This window comes from Pseudopodoces humilis, chromosome 5 (genome assembly GCF_049639895.1).
Source record: "Pseudopodoces humilis isolate 2021_Gansu_Grassland_sample_001 chromosome 5, ASM4963989v1, whole genome shotgun sequence".
Classification (NCBI taxonomy): domain Eukaryota; kingdom Metazoa; phylum Chordata; class Aves; order Passeriformes; family Paridae; genus Pseudopodoces; species Pseudopodoces humilis.
Genome location: NC_142204.1, coordinates 7133445 through 7155083, shown reverse-complemented (window position 1 = coordinate 7155083; position 21639 = coordinate 7133445). Strand labels below are relative to the sequence as shown.

General features: G+C 39.9%; 1 protein-coding gene across 2 annotated transcripts; it reads right to left on the bottom strand.

Annotated features, from left to right (window-relative positions):
* Nucleotides 1-1520: 1520 nt before the first annotated feature.
* NUP50 (nucleoporin 50) lies at nt 1521-13970 on the bottom strand. Of its 2 annotated transcripts, none has more exons than XM_014256076.2 (8): nt 13725-13970; nt 11091-11192; nt 9943-10026; nt 7134-7329; nt 5028-5687; nt 3724-3802; nt 2578-2696; nt 1521-1902 (listed from the first exon to the last, which is right to left on the bottom strand). In XM_014256076.2, exons 1-8 carry the CDS (start codon nt 13830-13832, stop codon nt 1700-1702), a joined length of 1551 nt encoding a protein of 516 aa, XP_014111551.2. In that variant the 5' UTR covers nt 13833-13970; the 3' UTR covers nt 1521-1699. The 2 variants fall into 2 exon arrangements, with proteins under 2 accessions (XP_014111551.2, XP_005527050.1); XM_005526993.3 differs by having other exon boundaries at nt 11091-11169; nt 13725-13961.
* Nucleotides 13971-21639: the final 7669 nt, after the last annotated feature.

The following is a 21639-nucleotide window of genomic DNA, read 5'->3' as shown; positions in this document are numbered from 1 at the left end:
ACTCCAGTATTCAAAATGCAATTCTTGTACACTAAGCGTGGCTGAAATGCAAGCAAAGGCCTTTGTTTTCGAACTTTGGTAAACAGGGCTATAGATAAAATCAAGATTTTCCTCCTTTTAATGAAGAGGGGGAAAAAAAGGCCATAACCTGAATTGTGCAGTGAATTAGGCCTAGAGGCAGCTATTTGCTCCCCCCCAGAGCTGGGGTACAGGTGAGATGTGCTGCACCTCATCAAATGGTGTTATTCCTTGTTCCCTGCCCACAGGATGCCACTGTGCTGGATTTCCAGGTTCCCTGTATGAATTGTGTCACACTGACTATATTTAAGGAAAGGGGTTTTTCCTCTGTGTCACATTAGCCAGAGGCAAAACAGCATTTGTTCCATCTTGCCAGAGCTGGTCAGTGCAACACATCTGAGAGCAGTTCAAGTTTCATATTAACATCAAGCTCTTGGAGAAATCCCAGAGTTGGAAGCAAAGTAGAAAAAGTTACTAGGGAAGGAGTTTCCAGCAAACATTTGAAAAAAATAAAAGGATTAAACCACCAAACACAGTCTGACAAAGTTGAGAGGGAAACCGAGACCAGAATGAATGTTCTGATCCCCAAATTATTGCCACCTGATTAATTTTATCACAGCATGAAAACTATGTTTACAAATTACCCCATGCCCCCCACATGCAACAGAAAGCTTCTGCCAAAGCTGCACTCTGCTGCTTTACTTAATGGTTTTACCACATGGAAAAATACGTACTGACACACACCCTTGTGCATGTGTCTCCTGGCAAGGGCCACAGGAAACAGAAAGGTCTTTAGAAGTCCTGAAGTTTGTTGGTGGGAAGAGCTCTCTTCAGCAAAGTACCAGCAGCAGGACCAGTGCACTACGTCCAGCTCTGCCTCAGCTGGGTTGCAGGACTAGGGACAAACACCTCGGAAGGACCATGTGGAAGTGCAATCCTTTGCCTCTGACCTGTCAGAAGCCAGGGAATGCCAGTGTGCCCAAGATAAAACAGTCCTCCAGTTGTCTGCTTGTACTATATTGCACATCATTCGCTTGCTGCTCCAGCAAGAACAGAACTGACAGCTCCTCTGGAGGAACCACTACTGTCAACAAGACTACACAAGCAAATTCTCTTTTAAATATCTGCAGTCTCTGAGTCCTGAAAGCACGTGGGTCTGCAAGGGTACAGACCCAGCACAATGGAGATCGTCACTGGTGGGATGCAGTACTTCACCGAGTCTAAAAGGTCAGTCTCACCAGAATACAACAGACCAATTAAAGTTCTGCAGTCTAGAAACAGCTGCAACAGGTAAACTTGAACATCCTCCCTTCCCAAAACAGGAGGTGGTTGCATTATATTACAGTCTGTGAGGAAGCTCTGGTACCATGTTTTTGTACTCAGTTTTCTGTCCATTTGGTTGACTGGTACTAAAAACATATGCTTGGATTTATATCCATGTGCTTTATCCAGAAGAGGGTTCTGCATTTAGATACTGAAAATGACGGAGCACAGTCCAACACTTGTGTTCTATTAAAGCTTTTATTAGCTAGTTTAGCTTTTCCTCACATCATTTTTCCAGAATTCCTGTACAGTTCTTAATATCAGAGTAAAGAATTAAATGTTCAAGTGAAGTTAGGGAAGAAAAAAAAGAGCAGCAGCAGTTTGGCATTAATTCCTCAAATTACGGACTGCAACTTATTTAAGCCTCCTTTTTCTCCAGTAAAATTTTGTGCAACTCATCTGCATCCTCACTTGTTTTCACTCTTATTAGCATAGTGACAGGAACAGCTGGATTCTTCTCATCGATTGGTGGATTAGGAACACAAACTATAAGAACATTGTTCTTTCCGGTTCTTGTACATGGCATCTTAGGTGGAATTAGAACATTCAACAGTATATTTCCTGCATTTGAGGAGGGGAAAAAATTACAATTAGTAATTTTTATTTACAATTAGTAATTACTTTTACTGCAATACAATGTTAGTATTGAGATTTAGGGTGGTGTTTGAAAGGAAGTCAATTCACAAACATCATGTATGTTTGTCTTCTTCTTCCCTAAGCATCTGTTCATGGCCATTGTTGTCAGATTTCTGTCCTCATTAGAAATGAGAAAATCTCTACAAATACTGCATCCTCCTTTTTCAAATGGAGGAACCCAAATATCAAGTTATAGTAGGGACACACAGGAAAAAGGGAGGGGGACAAGGGAGAAGCAGCAAATGAGGGATCCATTCACAGTGCTTAGTTTATGCCAAGTTACTCATTCTGACCACCAGTTCACATGCAGAAGCAAAATATTTTGATACAGACAGAGGTTAACCTGGACAAACTAGGTTAAAACAGGTACTTTGTATCCCCAAACACACACCATAACCTTTTACTTCATGCCCTGCATCATGTGCTCTTTTTTGTAATGCTCAGTACATGTGCTTGTCAGTATTGTAAATGATTTAGGAAAAAAAAAGTAGGAAAGTTTTCACTAATTTTATCTGTTAATGCTGTGTAAAAAAGACTAAAAAATCCTGCTTAGCAAGGAATTTTGACATCAAGACTTGTTACTGGGATAAATGTACTTACCTAAATTGGTATCTGCTCGTACTAAGAGTTGAGTTTTTTCATTTCCTGCTGGTTTTAAATGTAATGTTCCTACACCTTTTTCTTTAAATTCATTATCTTTTTTGTAAAACAGTTTGCACCTGTGGAGAAAAAAATTAATACCAAATCCTTGTTTGTGCAGCCATGTAGAGATGAAATACAAAGATATCTCCCAGACGCATGTGACCATCTGACTTGCAGTAACAGTAATCAGGATTTAACATGCTGTGAGTAACCTAAATCAGTATTATTCTTGACCTTGTTTCGTGTGCTAACGGACAGCACTTGCAGACCAAAGAGGAAGTGAATTATTTCTTTTAGTATTGAAATGATAAATGTATTACTTTCAGGGAAAAGTAAAAGGCACAGAAACCTGTACTCAGGGTCTGTGAGGAGCAATAAACGTAGGCTACTTTTAAAAAGCACTAATTAGAAAACCGTAAGAACCTGCTGTATCATTCTGAAGTTATAATAGGACTTTAATGTACAATTTATAAACATTTTTTAAATGAAGCTCTAATAAACCTAAAGCCATTTTAATCAAGTAGCACACACACCTTCTTTCGGATAAAACTAATGGCTTTTTGTAGCAGGACAAATTCTGTGCTGAGTGTCAAGCAGATATACAATTATTTGGACTACTGAACATGCTTTAAAAAACTGCTTCTAGTAGAGCTAGCTTCATTTTGAGCTTAAAAGCACAACTTGTTCACTCCTTTATATAATAATAATCAACATTTTCCAACTGAAGAGTCTTATTTTAGGCTATGCAAAGCCAGCTGGTGGATTTTCCAGCAGTACTGTATATGATTTCTGTGGTAAGGGCCCAAGGTCCTGAAATTTAACTGTACAAAATCCGTAGGCAGAAACATCTTCACTTGTAAAAAAGCTGATCAGATATACAACACAAACTATTAGAGCTGTGTCCAAGATACAGAAGAATTTTAGTATGACCTTACACACCCCTGCCTGTAATTAATTTTTTTTTTACAAGTTCACATTCTGTATGGATTCCTAACAAGCTTTATTAATTAGGAAGTCAAGAACATGTCATTAATTATGTGCTGCAGTGGTGAAGAATAGCAATATGCAGGTATTAATTTTATTTTCCAAGTTAAAGTCACTTACTTCTTCGAGTAGAAAGCATCATCTTCTTTTATTTCATTAACAATGACTTTGGGTGGCTCTTCTTCCTCCTCTTCCCCTCCTTTAAATAGAAAGTTTTAATATGTTAACATGAGCACAGATTTTGGCACTATATTCAAAGTTCCTTATGCCCACCATGGTTGACATGGACACATGTGGCCGGTCAGGGACAGTCAGAACACCTTTCAGTCCATGTGTACTTTGCAGCAGCTTCAGCTACAGAAAAAAAGTGTTACTTGCTTTTCATTCAGCTCTTAAAGCAACTTCATCCTCACCTTCAGTTTAAGTGGGATGAAAATACCCAATCCATACCAAACAATATAAAGCTTAGTAAGTCAAAACCTTCTGTTTGAACAGGAACAGCTTTCCCATTTCAAAGAGTATGCTCCACAAATGGGTTCAAGTAAAGCACAATAAATACTTTCCAAGACCCAGGTTTAATTTGGGGGAAGGGAATTAGCTGCACAGTAACAGATGAGACTAGCAGATTATGCCTTTCCAGTCCCTCAGCTACTGGGATTTCTATCAGCACATGCAAAGAGCAGAGTAAAGCTGTCAGGTACTATGTAACTTTGTTGACCTTACAATCGACTAAGTAAAATGGACTAAATTGCTCCGTATCCCACACTTTTTACTCCAGGAATTGCTTGAAAAACCTACTAGGAAAAGTAGTGGGATTGAGAAGTCCAGGCTCCAAGGTGAACATACCAGCTGCTTTAAATTTCATCAATTTAAGTCCTGTCCTCAGATAAAGGATTATATTATATATTAGATATAATATATAATATCATAAATTATAAATAAATTATAAATAAATCTGACAGAAGTATGGAAGTCTTGATAAGCACATACTTTTGTTGTTGCTTAAATAAGGCTGGGTTCTCCCAGTTAGGGGTATAACTCTGCACTTTCAGATTCATTCAAGTATGATCACAGAACACAGAATTTCCCGAGTTGGGAAGGACCCACCAGGATCATCCAGTCCAACTCCTGGCCCTACCCAGAACACCCCAATAATCCCACCCTGTGCTTGACAGTGCTGTTCAAATGCTCCTGAAGCTCTGGCAGCCTTGGGACCTTGAACATTCCCTGGGTAGCCTGTTCAGTGCCTGAGCATCCTCTGGGGGAATAACCTTTCCCTGATATCCAGCCTAAACCTCCTCTGACACTACACCATGCCATCATCTCAATGAACTTAATACTGCATATTTTTTTAGTATTTGTAAGTCACATACGCTAAGAGCTGACCATTAAAATAACTACAAATAGAAATACACAGAATTTACCTTTGTCATCATTATTGCCACTGTCTGTCTGAGCTTCTAATAAACTGGTGGATGCTGCAGTGACAGACTTAGCCTGGTTTGCATCTTTTCCAAACAAACCTGAATTCCCAGGAGAAAATGAGAAACTACTAAGTGTTCCTGAACCAAGGGAACCCAAAACAGAACTGTCAACACTCTTGCCAAAATTAAACGAGACAGTTGATGTAGCTCCTAACAATGGGTCTCTTTTTTCTGATGCAGCTTCAGGTTTTCTGTCTGAGGTATCCTCAGTTTTGTTGTTAAACAAAAATGTGGAGCCTTGCTGGAGCTTTGAACTCCCAAACACAGGAACAGCCCGCGGGCCAGGGGTCTTGCTGCTTTCGTTCTCGGAGCCGCTGTCACTGCCGCCTCCATGCTGCTGCTCAATGCTCGCCAAATACTGCTCATAGTCTCTGAAGATGGGGGTCAGGTCACACAGGGGGTTGCTGTTAACATGCTTCACTATCCAGTCACGAACGGAGCAGTTGAGAGCAGCCAGCTGTTTGTGGTAGGTGCCGGAGCCGTGTGCCGCGCTCGAGGCACTGCCAGACGAGCAGGGCTGGCTGACACCTTTGGCTCGCGGGCTCACAACCTTCTTCTCAGCAAACACAGCAGCAGTGGGACCATTTGATGTTGGGGATCCTGTTACAAGAAAAATCACAAAATTATAGAATACCCTGAGCTGGGAGGGACCCACCAGGACCATCAAGTCCAGCTCCTGGCCTTGCCCAGGACATCCCAACAATCCCACCCTGTGCCTGTGAGCATTGTCCAAATACTCCCAGAGCTCTGGCAGCCTTGGGGCTGTGACCATTCCCTGGGAAGCCTGTTCAGTGCCCAAGCACCCTCCAGGGGAAGAGCCTTTTGCTGATATCCAACTTGACTCGTTTGGTTTATAAGCTCTGGTTTAAAAAAATAACACAACAAAACAACATGGATGCTTTGCTGACCTAGTGAGGAATGTGGCTTAGAACCCCTTTTTTCTCCAGAAAGCACAGGTCACTTAAAAGCCTAACTAACATGCTCAATATTTCTTAATCAAATCACTTCATCGTTATTCAGCTGAGCTCCTTCTTTTGGATCACCACACTGTGCCCCAGGTACTGCCATGCCAGTGAGGAGACCCAAGTTTTCATTTAGACAAGTAAGTTAAGAATAGACAAAGTAGATGGAGCACACTGGTGTATAAAAAAAAAATTTCCAAAGACATCTTGTACAGAACTTTAAAAAATTACGTCTTATATATTGCCAAAACCTTCAAAATCTTACAAAAATCTAACAACTTTTAGCAAGCTGTAACACTTATTAAATCAAAATACTAAATTTATCTCTTGCCATGTGTGCCTTAAGCCACCACCCTGAGTGCACTAGCCCATAATTTTACAAGCTTTTGAGCACTTCTGTATAAAAAACCCTAAGAAGCAAAATAGAAAAATTCTCATTGAATATTTCAGTTTCCCTTAATTTATTTAAGCTCACTAAAATCAAAGTTACTCTAAACTTCAAATTCCAGCATTTCTATTCTATGGCATGGTGACTCCAAAATTCTGTGTTGGCAGGATTACATTTCTGCACCTCTAGCAGAAAGGGACAGAATTAATATTCCTCAGGGAATTCCAAAGCATGAGAGCTCAACTTGCCAAAGTATTTCAAGTGTCTTAAAAATGTAGGTATAACTGTAACAGATAAATTTTGAGTAAGCATCAGATGTACAAAGGAAAAAGATGAAGACTTTAGCTATGCAGCATATATTTTTTATTTAAATTCAAATAACTGGGACATGTTACCAGATGCTCTATACCTTTTACAGACTGCCTTATGACAGTGCCTTCCATCTGTGCCCAGAAAACTTTTACCTCCAGTATTAGAAATATGAATTTAGTTGCCACCTCTTTAAACTGCATGCATGTGAAAACTTGTCCCTCCAGCACTCTAAAATATTAAGAAATCTTACAAAGAGATATAAAGTCTCAAAACCTTAAAACACAACTACAAGATGGTCTAAATTTGTTTTTTCATTACTAAAATAACCCTACAGATTTTATGACTGAAGGTATTGATAAATATGTATGCTTATTTAAAACTTACCAAATGCTGATTGTGTTTCAGAGGTGCTCTTCAAACTGCTGAAAGAAGGAGTACTAGAGACACTACTGCTTCCATTAGACAGCCCTTCCAAAGGCTTTATTCCTGCACCATTCCCGAATCCACTGAAGCCACCTCCTCCTTTTCCAGAAGGCACTATAAAGCCTTTGAACCCTTTAAAAGCTCCTCCACTTTCAGACTGAGGAGAGAAAAAAAGAGAGATAACCAGTTACATACATCTTCTCCACACAAATCCTATTCCCACTTAATATTCCTGATATTCTTGGTTTATTTTTCCCTAGTTCAGCATGTAATTCCATGCATTACTGTGTCAGCTATGCAAACAAAATTAACAGCTTCCTCTTGACACACACTGCTACTGTTTTTAAAAGACTCAGATGTTTGGTATGAAAATAAACTGGGTCTAAGATGTGGATACATGGAAGATGTTTGGAGCTGTGGATGTGTTTGACTACCTATTAGACATTCACAGCATCTAGTTTTCTTTAAATAATTACATAGGATTTTGCAATTTCAGGTTTATTTTCAACAACTTTTAGCATTTACAAAGGCAATCAAGAGCCCAATACTTTAATCCACTCATCACTCTGGAGTCACCTATGAAACCTCTTGTGATTTACCCCAAAATTCCAGTATGACTGATGGAAGATGCAAAGAGATTGTACCTGACCACAAAATATTTATCTCTGCAACCTTTTCATTACCCAGTTCTGATCACTGTCTTTGCAACTGTATTGTTTTATATCATTTCTTACATGATTCTAAAAGACAAAGTATGATTAACATGCAAATAAAGCACTGCAACTTTTAAGTCTTTGGAGGTAATGAACTTTTACTACTGGAAGTGAACTTTCAGTATCCCTGGAAAACCATCAGAGGAGAACTGCTTCCGAGTTTCATCTGCTTTTGCCATTGAAGAAACGGCAAAGCTTGTCAATTTTAGGCTGTATTCCAGTATCTGACCTTATGGTTATGGGTCTCTTTGCTTCCTTTTGTGCTATCTTTTCCAGTCCTCTGCTTATTCCTAGGTAGGCATTTTTATTGTGCTTCTCTCTGATCTGATCAGTCACACCTTTCTCTCTAGATTTTCCAGTTAAACTGCTGTCTTTTCACTGCAGCATTCTGCTTGCTCCATGCAGGAACGTCAGTAAGTTTCAAGTTTACCTTTTCATAGATATTTCACAGGTTTCTTACACAACTTCAGCTGTTATGTCATTTCTTATGTGTTTTAGACTTTGTCCAGCCTGTTGTCCTGGTTTTGGCTGGGATAAAGTTAATTTTCTCCCTAGTAGCTGGCACAGTGGTGTGGCTTGGATTCAGGGTGAGAAGGATGTTGGTGACACAAGGATGTTTTAGTTAGCGCTGAGCAGTGCTCACTGCAATCAAGGATTTCTCAGTGTCTCGTGCTCTGCCAGCAACAGGACACAAGGAGCTGAGAGGGAGCATGGCCAGGACAGTGACCTGAACACAGAATGTCATGGCCAGCATAGAAACTGGGAGAGGAGGGGTGGCTGGGAGCAGCTAATTGCTGCTTGGGGATGAGGTGAGGTCAGTGGGTAGTGAGCAACTGTCCTGTGCATCAATGATCTTTCTTGGGATTTATTTCTTTCTCTTTTTGTTGGTTCCCTTATCGTCATCATCATCACTCTGTTTCGATCATTAAACTGCTCTTACCTCAATGCAGGGGTTTTATTCTTTTGTCTGATTCTCCTCTTCATCCCACTAGGAGGAAGAGTGAGGGGCTGCATGGTCCTTAGTTGTCAGCTGGGGTTAAAGTACACCAGCCCTTCTACAAGCTCTTAACAGCTTGCTCCCAGTCTCCTGACTACTTCTACAACCCATTTGGTCCCTTTTGCTATTCCATTTGCCCCTGAATCTGTCCTGCTCAAGTTGTAATCTGTCTTGCATCATCTCTTTTCAGTACAATCCTTTATTTAACTGTATCCTCTACCACATTTGTGGCTAACACTACTCAAGGCATTAGTGGGCTAAGAGAGCTTCCTCATTTACAGTGCTTGGACTACAGGTGGAAAATCAAAAGCATAGGAGAAGACTGTCTAGCTCCTAACTCTGCTGAGTCCCATCCGATCCTAAAGCAATCTGTGTAACAGGTAAAGCTCCAGGGCTATTTCTAACATGATGCATGTCCTGTTCAAAGGATATCTGGGAAATAGATATATATACAACAAAGCATTTGTCAAGGATTTCTGAAAGGACAACAGTTTGGCTGGACTGGGTTGATGCTTTCACAGGGACTAAACCTGTAACAAAGGCCAACCTCCTTTCAATTTTCAATTTGTTAACTGCAAAGAGTAGATGGCACTAAAGCTCTTAACAGGGAGGGAGAAAAAAGAAGTAGCAGCCTTCTTCACAAAAGACATGTTTTTCATTCTCAGAGCAGCTTAGTATTTGTGTGTTTACTAATACAGCTTCTGAGACATCCCCCAGCCCTCCAGTATGGATAACTAATAACTTTGCATTTCCATACTTCCATCTCTGCAAAAAATCAGTTTTACCCATTTGCAAATGACATTGTGTCTGAAACACTCTTTATTTTTACTTCATAAAATATGCACGAACACCCTCTTTACCCAGTCAAACTACTATTACCCTTTTATTTGCTTTAGCCTTATTCTTAGCATGGAGCAGTATAGCCAAAATTCATGTGCACATATAAGCCATTGAGTCAAAATGATAAATTTATTCAGCCCAAGGAAGTAAAAACCTGAGCATGATGTTGTATTTTGTAACTGAGTAAAACTCCAGCATTCATGTTAAGTGACTACATTACCTCTGACCCAACATTTCGGCGCTTTGCTTTTTTAATAGCTCTGTTCTTCAGGACCTCTTCACTTGCCACAGAGAATGTTCCCACCTTTAAGAGGAAGTTATGGAATCATTAGTGGAATACTTGAAAAGCACAACATGAAGGGACAGCCAGGATCAGGTTTTGAACACAATTCTAACACTGCTACCAAAAAAACAAGGGAAGAAGTTAAAAACCAACCCACTCCAAAAATACAGCACTGTCATTAGCTTGCTAGCCACCTGAATGTCAGCTGATACTTGGAAAACTCTTTCTGGCTCTGCACTACATTTCTCTTTGTGCTATCTCTGTTTTATTACAACAAATAATCTAAGTTTTGCTTTGTTTTTTTAAAACACAGCTCTATGTTCTTTCTGCGGAAGGAAATCTCAGTAATCCAGTTTGGAGCAAATATATGGAGATGTGGGCTCTAAGGCAACCTCCAGCAGTCTGCTGTAGTTCAAACACTAGCAAAGACAGCTAATGGCTCAGTACTACCCTGCAATAAATGAGGAAATTAAGTTTTCTTATATTCAAATTCCTGTGAGAGACAGCTTTCTTTCTTACAGTTATAGACCTAAGCATTGAATACTTTTAGTCAGAAAAAACTAAACCAGTTTGTTTAAACATGAGCCATAGGAAATGTGAGACATTAAAGGTGAAAATCTCTTTTTACAATCAAATGAAACATACACTTGAACTATCTGCCTAATTCCTTTGGCTGTGTGGGGACATTCAGCTAAAATTACTGATCCTCAAAAAAAAAAAATACTGGAGGCATTTATAATCAGAAATCAAATCTGCTTTTCCTGTCAATTCAGTAAATATCCATCACACATATGAAGACTCCAAAAGCATTTTAACAAGCTTCCCTCTAGAAACATGAAGTTCCTATCCCCAGAACTACTGATGTAATTTTAACTCTTAAAAGCTGCTTTGCTATATGGTCTGCATGACTGGAAGCTTTATAAAAATAACTTTTAAGAATCCACTTCTATAAAATTATCTTTAATTACTACACTTTTAACCAGTTCTACTGTAGGTTTTATGCACAAGATACAGAGCAAGTGTAAAGAGCTACTCTACTACCTGCAGAGGTGCGTAGTGGGGGAACTAATGTGTATTTTATTTACCTCCTCAGCTTCATCTTCTTGGTCCCAGTTTCGGTCAGTCAGCTCCTTCTCTGCAATTCTCTTTGCCATTTTTCTACACCTGTGTGGAAGAAACAAAAAATCCTAGAAAGAATTGCACAGAAATTAAATTCTAAGTAGCAATGATCTTCAATTTGTATTCTTAGAACAAAAATACAGGAATTGCAATTCATGTAGAAGCAGGTCAAGACTGGAATGACAACTGAAAACCAAATGTTGTGGCAAAAACAATCAGTGGCACTTGAGATTAAAGCTGTGGTAATCAGCCATACTCAATTTTAAATTAAAGTAACAACAGAAATGTACAGTTCGGTTATGGGATAAATTAGCACCTGGAAAATTCCTTTCAGAACTATAACACATATATTCTCATTCTGAAGGGCTACAAAAACCCCAAAGCTGTGGTTAAAATATTCCAGTCCACACTGCCACCTCAGGATACTCATGTGAGCAGCAAGAAAAAAGTAAGTTGCTTTATCACATCTAAAATAAATACTAATGAGGACTCACTGAATTAACTGATCAGAGAGCTTGGTTAAGACTGAAGACAATGCTCCCCTTTTAAAGTTGGATTGGTAGGCCATTACTAATTTGAAAAAAAATTATTAATAAATGAGATTAACTTTCCTACAAAGGATACACAAGACATGCCATGGATTTTAGAGCAATTACTGTAAGCAGACAAATCATCAAGTTTCTGGTTATCTCTGTGATGTAAAGCAAAATCAGCATTGCAGAAAGAAGGTCTGTAACTGTTCCGAGTTCCATTTTACTAAAGTACAACTAATGAGCTGTATACAAAACCAAAGAAAGAAAGCTGGATTCAGTCTAAAAAACCTGGCAAGCAATCACACTACTGGAATTTTACATGAAAAAAGAGTGTTTTTTACTAACAATGGTTATATCTTCTGATATATTCACTAAGTATGAAAACTTTCCAAAGGAAATATGTATTTTTGTTGCAATTTAAATCTTAAGCAAGCACAAAAATTAAAACTGTTCCAAAAACAATCTTTGGTTTGTGATTAAGAACTGCCCAGAAAAAAAGAAAAAAAAATGCACAAATAGCTGAATTTCAAAGCCAGAAATTGTAACAGTACATTGTTACATGATATCTTGTTTATATGTTGAAATGTTATAGAACAATAAATCAAACGGTCAGCAGTCTTGGGAGATCACACATCCATGTCCTGAATTTTGTCTGACACACATAACAAATAAAGTCAAGTTACTAGAGCTTCTAGAAGTAGAGGGACAAAGACTGGCCTGTGTATACATATCTAAATGCCCTAATCCACACTGTCCTAAAAGTAGACATCCTTGCTTGATCCCTGGGAGACTATTTCAATCTAATCCATTGAAAAGCTAAAAAAGAAGTTATTTTGAAGTAATTTTATTTAAATTTTTGTTTCAATACTTTCTTTTAATATAGAATGTATTATATAGTACATTTTAACTTTAATTTATAATAAATAGAAGTATTCTGTATATTTTTGTGCATATATTCACATTATGTATATACTATAAAATTATTTAAATTTATTAGTTTGATTATTACATAAAATATTTGAGTTACTGAAAGACCACATTAAATAAATCTGTCCCACACCAGAAGAGGGATAACCTTGTCAACCTGGGCTCCAGGTTCCCTGCACCCACCTATGTTTACACAATTTCACTTCAAGAGTACTGTAGAGGATCTAAAATACATTAATCTAACATGAATCTAACGAAGAACCTGAAATGCAGCCTATCCCCGTGAAACAAGAACCAACACAAACCTACATCAGGTTGGTGCTCACAAACTTCACCAAGTTTTAGGAGCACATGTTCTGAACAAGCTGAGATAGAAGTATTTTGAGAAACATATCAAAGAATCACAGAATATCCTCAGTTGGAAGGGACCCACAGGGATCATCCAGTCCAACTCCTGGCCCTGCACAGACACCCCAACAATCCCACCCTGTGCATCCCTGCGAGCGCTGTCCAAACACTCCTGGAGCTCTGGCAGCCTCGTGGCCGTGACCATCCCCTAGGGAAGCCTGTTCAGTGCCCGACACCCTCTGGGGGAAGAACCTTTCCCTGATATCCAGTCTAACTCTTGTTCGATTAACAACCTCCTCTTGTTTAAAAATAACCCAGATACTTTGCCGATCTACGGAGATCCGCCCAGGAGTTTCTCTGCCCTACTTAACGCAGCCGTTCCCAAGCGAGGCTTAGCTGGAGGTTTGCAGCATCACCTGAATACCGAGAGGCCGGAGCCGCCGCCGCGCTGGAGGGAGCGGAGCCGGGTGCCGGGCCCCGGCGGCGTCGCTGCGGGTCCCGGCGGGAGGAAGCGGAAGCCGGATGCCGCCGAGGCGACCCCACGCCGCCGTCCCCGCGGAGCTGTCGTTCCGCTTTGACTCCCGGCTCCGTCCCGGGGACACCGCGCGTTCCCCGCACACCCCATACACCCATCCGCGCGTTCCGAACTCTATGAATTTGTACCGCTGCGGTCCCCCCAAAACCCCGCCGCCGCGCAGCTCCCTCCGTCCCCACCCCGCACCCCCGTACGCGGGTACCGCTCGTCTCCGGTCACCCCTCGCGCCCCCCGCGTGTGGGACCCGCGGGACTCACTCGCTCGGGCGGGAGCTTCTCTCCGCGCTGCGCTATGGGGCCGACGCTGAGGCGGGCGGGAGGCGGGGCCCCCTCGCAGGCTGCACGGCCCCGGGGCGCGCTCAGCATCCCCCACTGTGGCTCCGCAATCCCCGATGCCGCCGGGCCCGGCCGCCCCCTGTGTGTCCGCAGGGAGACGGGGCTCGCTGGGCCCAGACCGGGGACACCGCGTCCGCCGCCGTCTCGGGCCCGCCCGGACCGCGCGTGCGCCCGGCGGGGGCAGCGGGGCGGGGCCGCGGGGGGGGGGGGGTGTGTGCAGCGCGCGGCTCACGTGACTTCCGGCGCGAGCCGCGGTCTTACCAAACCGTCTCGAAATCGTCGGAGGAATAAACGTCGTCTTTTAGTCAGGCATTACTTTATCCTTGCCCAGGATCCTTCTGTGCGTGCCCGACAAAATTTCGGCCTCCACACAGAAGCTGATAAAAAAGCTTTCTCACTTATTTATACATTTTTATCAGATTAATGCTCCCTGGTTCTAAATTACATAATTCGTCATTTCCAACATGGGAGGCGCCTCAAGGGCGGCTGAGGGGCTGCCGTGCCCTGAGTTGTCACGGGCTATCCTGCTGTGCAGCCCTCCTTCCTCTTCCCTGCCACTGGTTCACTTTTCTCGTTAATTTTTAATTAATGATTCTAATTAATCACAATCAGGATGTTAACTATAAGCAGTGCACTAGTGTGTGCACTAGACCTGTAGGAAAGCATGGTCCAGAAACCTGCTGCACGGTGCCTGGTTGGGATGATCATCGGAAATACCTTCGCGACAGGGTGGAAGTCACCCGGAGACAAAGGGTTCTACCCAGCCCTTTTCGGCCTAAATGCTGAAAATAAAGATGGTGATTTTGTCCCAGTGGGGGGCAGAGAACAAGAATCCAGCGCTGCCCTGCCAAGACACACTCGATTTGAGCTGAAAAGGTCACTGCCCGTGTGATTGCATCAGCACGGCCGCCGAAGGGATGAGGCTGTGACAGGCTGGCTGCTCTTACCGAGGGTGAGGCACTTCACGTGGAGTTTGCTGAAAAGAACCAGGAAACTCCAATACTGCTATCATGCTGAAATGTAAGAAGCAGGAAAATAAAAATGTATTCTTTTTTAAAATTCATTTTTATTTAAATTATTTTAATTAATTTAAACTTAATTTTAAATTTAATTTTTTTAAAATTAAATTTTAAATACTTCAAATATTTAAATACTTTCTCCGTTGTTTGCACATTTTGTTATTCCAGAAGTAGCTTTTTAATTGCTTTTTCTGTCAACTCTTATTTATTGTAAGACACAGTGCTGAAGGGAAAGTCCATTTACAAAATGCTCTTTGAATAAGTTTTTCAGCGTCACTTAATGGGATTCCAGGCATTTCCCCATTGATATTTTTTATGTTTGTGCAGTTGCTTGGAAGGTTTCTGAGGAATTCCTATGAAGTATTTTAACTGGAAACATGGGTGTTCTGTTGTATAGGACTCCTGATCCACACAAAGCTAAACAACTTGATGATTTGAAATATTCACCCCTGCGTGGTAATATGGGATTGGCACCTATTTCTGTTGGCAGGTACCAGGTGACAAACTTGGTGTTGAGCCAGGGTTAGGTTTTGTTAGAGGTTTTCCTTTTGTCATTGTCTCTGGTTTGTAGTATTTACCTATCAACTGTTAAAACCCCAAGTGCCTCAAAATAACTATATTTAAAAATCTTTGTTTCCCTGACTTTTTGTGTCTTGCCCAAAAATTATAAAAGAGAGAATTAATATTTCCCAGCAGGGAACTGGATTTGCTAAAATGTCACCACCAATCTCTTAATTAGCCCCGCAAAATACCATGTTGTCTCTTGATCCTCAGTGGGAAAGAATATGAGTTGAAATTAAATGGAGCTTTTTCTTAAATAACAAAACCAAATATGTCCTAAACAACAAAAATCACAGTTGTAAAGTCAGAGGTCGTGTAGGAAATCTTTTAGAAAAGCTGCACTTCAAAATACCAACTGACTTAGAAATTTGAAAGTTGATGGAAATAATAGTAAATGGAATTCTTAGAAAAGGATTAATGTTTGCATTAAAAATAAACTTTTTGATTAATATGGGTAAAAAAGAAAAAAAATTCTCCTAGTGGTCTATAAGATGTATTGACTCCAGATGTTAATCTATTAATTTATGTAAAGTTAGGCCTTAAACCTCTTTCCTGTATTTTCAATTTATTTTTTCCAATTCTGCTAAAATCAAGGTGCCTCGAACAGAGGTGTTCTCCCCAGTGAGGAGGATGCTGAAAAATGTATCAGAACGCCCATTTTTTAATACTCATAGAAGGAATGAGAATCCTTGCCATAAACTATTTCTGATGTGTTGTGCCCATCTCCAGCACAATGGCCAGAGGTGGCTGTTTAATGTAATTAGAACATTAATAGAGGATTTGCAGGTATGATGCGTAAGGAAGGTTCATCTCCAGGCATCAAAGAGGTCTGGAAGACATACACCCATTTCCCTGAGAAGACAGATCTCCACAACATCTTATAGAAGGTCAGTACTGTAGAGGATCTATGCAAATTATTAATGGTTTCTTCCCTGAAATATTCTAAAAATGAAAATTTCATATTAGCTTGAAAAGTTTTTGTTGGCAAAGAAGGGCAAAAATTACAAATTGGGGACAAGTTGACAAGCTTTGTCCAAAATTCAACTAAATGTTTCTGTTCATTTTTTTGTGGAGGTGTTTTAATTTTTCTTTTAGAAAATCGGGAAAAGGAAATGAAAAGGTAGCATTTTACTGCATTCTTTGCTATTTTGGGGAAGGGGGTAAAATTTCAGTAAAACATTCCTCATAAATAAAATCACTAAATAGAGATCACAGATTTGTCCAAAGAAGCCACAGTTCCAAGTTAAAATTCCAAGTCAGGGATATATCTGTTCAGTTTGGTTTCTGCTAGCTCAGTTGGAAAAATGTCTGTGAAAAGAGAGTTCTTTGATTCCATTGTCAAGATTCTTGTTTACATTATTAGAACTCTACTTTATCATCATTGTAATAGTAATTACTCACTAAAAAGTGGGGTCATTAGCCCTAATTCATATTTACAAATACACCAAATATAAACACAAATACAGTTTTAAGGGGAATATTGTTCTGAAAGAGTGGAATATTTTGTCATAGTAACATGTCTCAGCAGTCCAGAAGTGCTTACAGCACCGTTCCACTCAGTCTTGGTGGCAAAATAGGTCAGGACTGTCAGTTTTGCTCATTCTCTGGCTGTCATGTAAATTCTGCTCTCCCTGTCTTCAAGCAAAAGATTAGTTTGTCCCGAGTTTTCTGCTCTTTCCAGCAATAACCATCTTAATTTAAAGAATACTAATCACTTGAACTATTTTTCACATGTAAGCTTTTCCTCATTGAAGAAACCAATGTCATCATCTTGCCTGTATCTCCATAAACTTTTAGGAAGCCATCAGGTTTATTAATATTTTTGAGTAAACTATTTCTTCATGAATATCAGGTTATGTTGTAATCTACAACTGATAGATGGTAGAAATACAGCACCTGATTCTTACATGGTGTGAGTGTGGGCATGTTACAAGAGCCTCTGTGGAGCTTCAATCTGCCTTTCAGTGGCCAGATGGCCAGAATGTTTGTGTGGGCTTTTCTTTATTGTTTTTGTTGCTTTCCATTATCTCTTTTGGAAATGTAAGAGTTGTTATTCTAAGCCTATAGTCTTTGTGAGAAAACTGAAAATCCATCTGCTATTGACTCAAGGAAGCTGGGGGGAAATCAACAGAAACCACCATTTTCTAGGCAGCATTTGCTGCCAGTTCTGAGCCAAAAAACTCAAGCCATTGTGCTCTGGATAGCTGGTGATTTAACCTAGTGGCCAAGGCAGATGAGCATTTCATTATGAATCTTCTTTTGTTTCTGTAATTTTTATTGTGTCTTAGTTACTAACCACAGAACTTATGAGGGTGTTTTTTTTTAATTACATAAAGCAGACTTTATATATTCATTAAGCTGAAAACATGCTGAGTCAGGAGTAGACTTCTCAATACACAAAAATGTCTTAGCTGTCATGGTCCAAACTTTCAAAAGCATCAAGTACTTTGCAATCAGTTGAGTAAATGTTGTTGAACTCATGTCTTTCATGAAACATGGCTGCTTGTTATGAGTGTTTATGATACACTCATAAAACTCCGAGGAAGAAGGGCGAGGATTCATTTTGTCAGTCTACTTCCCCATGAAAATCTATTACAATGGCATTTTCATTTTATGTATCATAGCTAGTTCTGTTCCTAACCCAGCTTTTCCTTAGACACTCGTTTCCTAACTTCCTTTGGCTACAGCAGTCTGTAAGTTTGACCACTGCTAGTCTCACACCCCAAGTAAACAGGTTTGGCAGATCTTTTATCCTCTCCTCTGTTTCCAAGAACTCTAAACCTTTAACATAATTAATGGTCTAACAGCCTCTGTTTTATTTCTGCTCTCTCATCTTCTGCACTGTTGTTCCTTGCCACCAACTTGGCTTTCCCCAGCAAGATTCCTGGTGAATGCAGGCTCACAGAGGGCTGGCTGTATTACTTCTGTGCTCCTGGTATAGGCTGGTGTTAATGAAGATCAAAGAAAGGATGTTGAGCATCCTCAAGTAATATACTTTCCCTGGGTAGATTTCCTCAAAAGCACTTTGGATTGTGGGGCTGTATGAATATTAGCCAATGGGAGAGGTGCAGGCATAACATATTGCATTTCTTTGTTCTTCATACCTTGTTTCTATGGGATAAATTGAGCCTCTCTGGTAATACAGAGTTAATCTCTCTTCTTTCTCAGGGTTCTTTTGTTCTATCTTATGCCACAGGGGTTCCACTGGTTCTAACCCTGATTCATGTGATGGTAAAAAGTGAAAATGCCACTTGCTGGGGTTGCCTGAGCCATTTACCACATGGTTGAACTCTGTCTTTTAATGCTTTAAATAACATTAATGCTCTCAAGAGCTAAGGATCTGGGCCTCTGCCTGTATTCTTTGTGCATGACCTCTTGTTGACTATGAGCTTTCATGGAGTGTATACTTCAGTTCAGTTCTAGGTGAGACATGCTAAATGTCAGGTCAGGAACCACCAGTGATACTGATTGTATCTCCTTTGGTTGTACAGTCTTCTACAGGTAGGCATTTAGATTTATGTCTTCATTTCAGAACTGAGCCCTGCCACAAGTCTCCCTGTTCCTGTTCCCTTCCAAAGCTGATTTCAACATAAGTGTCTGGAATTTGACTTAATGGAGACTATTAGTTCTTTACCTGATATTTGCAGAAAGCTATTTACAGCCCTAAAGAATCTTTTCTGTCTAATCTTATTAATCTTATCTAATCTAATGCTCGCTAAAGAATCTTTTCCTTCAGAGATGGGCTTGTATGGTCCATTTGGAAAGCAGGAACCTTCCCTGTCTCCCTTTGTTCCACTGCAGAGATAGTGATATACCTGCAAATACACTTTCAGCATCCACAAATTTGGGGGGTAGTCTTGCTTAACTTGTATCTTTCCCTCTTGTGATGCAATGGAACAGAATTATAGAATCTTTGGGGTTGGAAAAGAGCTCCAAAATCATCGGGTCCAACCTTTGAAGACCTTTGAAGCCAGCAGTCCCCAGTTTAGGAATATATAAGCCAGAAAGAGGTTCCTGCCACCGCAGTGCTAGTTACTGTTTAAGGTCTTCTAGAAAATTTCTAGCCTTGCCTGTTTCTGGGGACTTTTAACCAACAGATACAGTCTGCATTCAGCTTCTGTCTATTACTGTGCTATAGACCACAAATGTAAAAAGCCATCCAGGTTTCAAAATGTTGAAACACTACCAAGGTTATTTTGTTTTCTCATTGTACTGATCCAAAATAATGTCTAGTCCAAGGGGACTGAGTAAAGACAAGTTAAAACACAAGTCAATTATAGAAATAATTGATTCTGATGTATCTCTTTGACTTTTTTCTTTTTCCCAGAAATCAAGGGTTGGCATAATGGTATTTTTCCCTAAGGAACTGAATTTTTGCTTTTAATAGAAGAAGCAGTTGAACAAAGTAATATATAGGGAAAGTGAATTACTGAGCTTAAGAGATATCTAAGAAACGAATTGGGGATTTTTCAGTCAGTATTAAGGAAAACCTCTTCCAAAGCTGAATAAATAGATTTTTAAAAGGTAACAAGCTTTTAAAATAATCAAACTGTTAAGCTTTTTTACAAATTAATGTTTATTTTTGTCCTCATTTAACTTTGCAGAAATTGTGATATATATTTAGTAAATTTATTTGGATATCTCTAAGTCTTAAAACTCAAGTTTTACATAGTAGTCAATATTTTCTCTGTTGTCTGAGAATATTTTTCCCACGGTAACCTACTTAAACATCCACAGAATCAGCCCCAGAGTCATCAAATCAAATACCTTTAAGCCTCACTTACTACTGGGGTAGAGGGAGCAAATGAAACATTTTTCTGAAAAAAAAATTATTGATGAAAGTGTTATTGAAAGATTTGAGAGTTTGAGGGGGTCTAGAGTTAATTCTTCTTGGAATACTTGAAGGTTCTCAGTAACCATGGGTATCATCTGTGGGCTTTGTGTTGGTGTATTTATCCATGGGTGGATAATCCATTGGAAATATCCAAGTTTCTAGATAATTTGTGCTGGAAATGTGCAACAGTCATGCTTTTGAGCCATATTGCATCTAAAAGCAATATATTTTCATTTCTGGTTGCAGCTTTTGTGCCTATCACCTACTGTATGTAGCTGTCAGGTAAGGTGAGATTTGTGCCAGGCCCTGTGCCAGTCTATGCTGTCTAATGACCAGTTTTGTTAGTGAGTTAAGGAACATAGAGCTTGAAGAGAGAGAAAGACAAATGGTGTGATGAAAGAGACATCCCTTAGCATGTTTTGACTGTTACTGTTTTTTGTTTGGTTTTTTTTTCACCAATTAGTATTATTCAGTTATTTCATATATTTAGGGACAGCAATAATTGATTTAATTTACAGCTTTGAGTGTTTGAGATATCTGTAAATTGTAGTCTATGATTGGACTACAATTGTAACTACAATTACTACTATTGTAAATTGTAGTCTATTTGTAAAAAATCTGTACTTTGAGTAAGATTTTCCCAGCGTTCAAGTAGATTTAAAGCCACAACATTCCTCATACATAAATCTTCTTGCTACATACTTTAGTGATACTTCAGATGGACAGAAATTGCAGTTGTTCCCTAGAAATATTAAACAAACAGAAAGCTGCAGAAGGCAGGCTGTGCAGTTTAGTACTACTGTCTTATGTTGCAATGCAAGATGTAACCAAAAGTATGTATTCTGTCACCATCTGTTAAAACCAGGTGGGGCAGTGTTCTTATCTCTTCTGTGACACATCCCTGATAACTTCCTCTGGAGGGATATCTTCTGTTAATGTGCCATTGAGTCTCACTGCATGACTGATAAAATTGCATCATCCCACTGTGAGATGCTCTGCCCAGAGGTAGCAGCCAAGTATTCCTACCTGGATGTAATCTGAAGTTTGGAACACCATGGACAGCCTTTCTCCACTAGATTCCCAGAGGACAAGAGCTGCATCCACCACTGGACCTTCAGAGGAAGATCCAACCCTTCTACAGGATCACCGCTTCAAGAGAACTACATCTATCACTTCAACAGGACTGCAGCCACCATTTAATTGGACTGCTACCACCATCCTGACCAACTGGCTGTCAGGTTGTATCCTGACTCTGTCAGTGTTCCTATACTATTGCATTTATTTTAATTTTCCAATTTAATTGTAGCTCTGACTTTGAATCTCTTATTGGTTTGCTTTCAGACCAGTACACACTACCCAGAGGAAGCCTGGTGCACAAATGGTAGTCAGTGCTGAGGTTGCTCTCTCTCAGTTTAGCTCATTT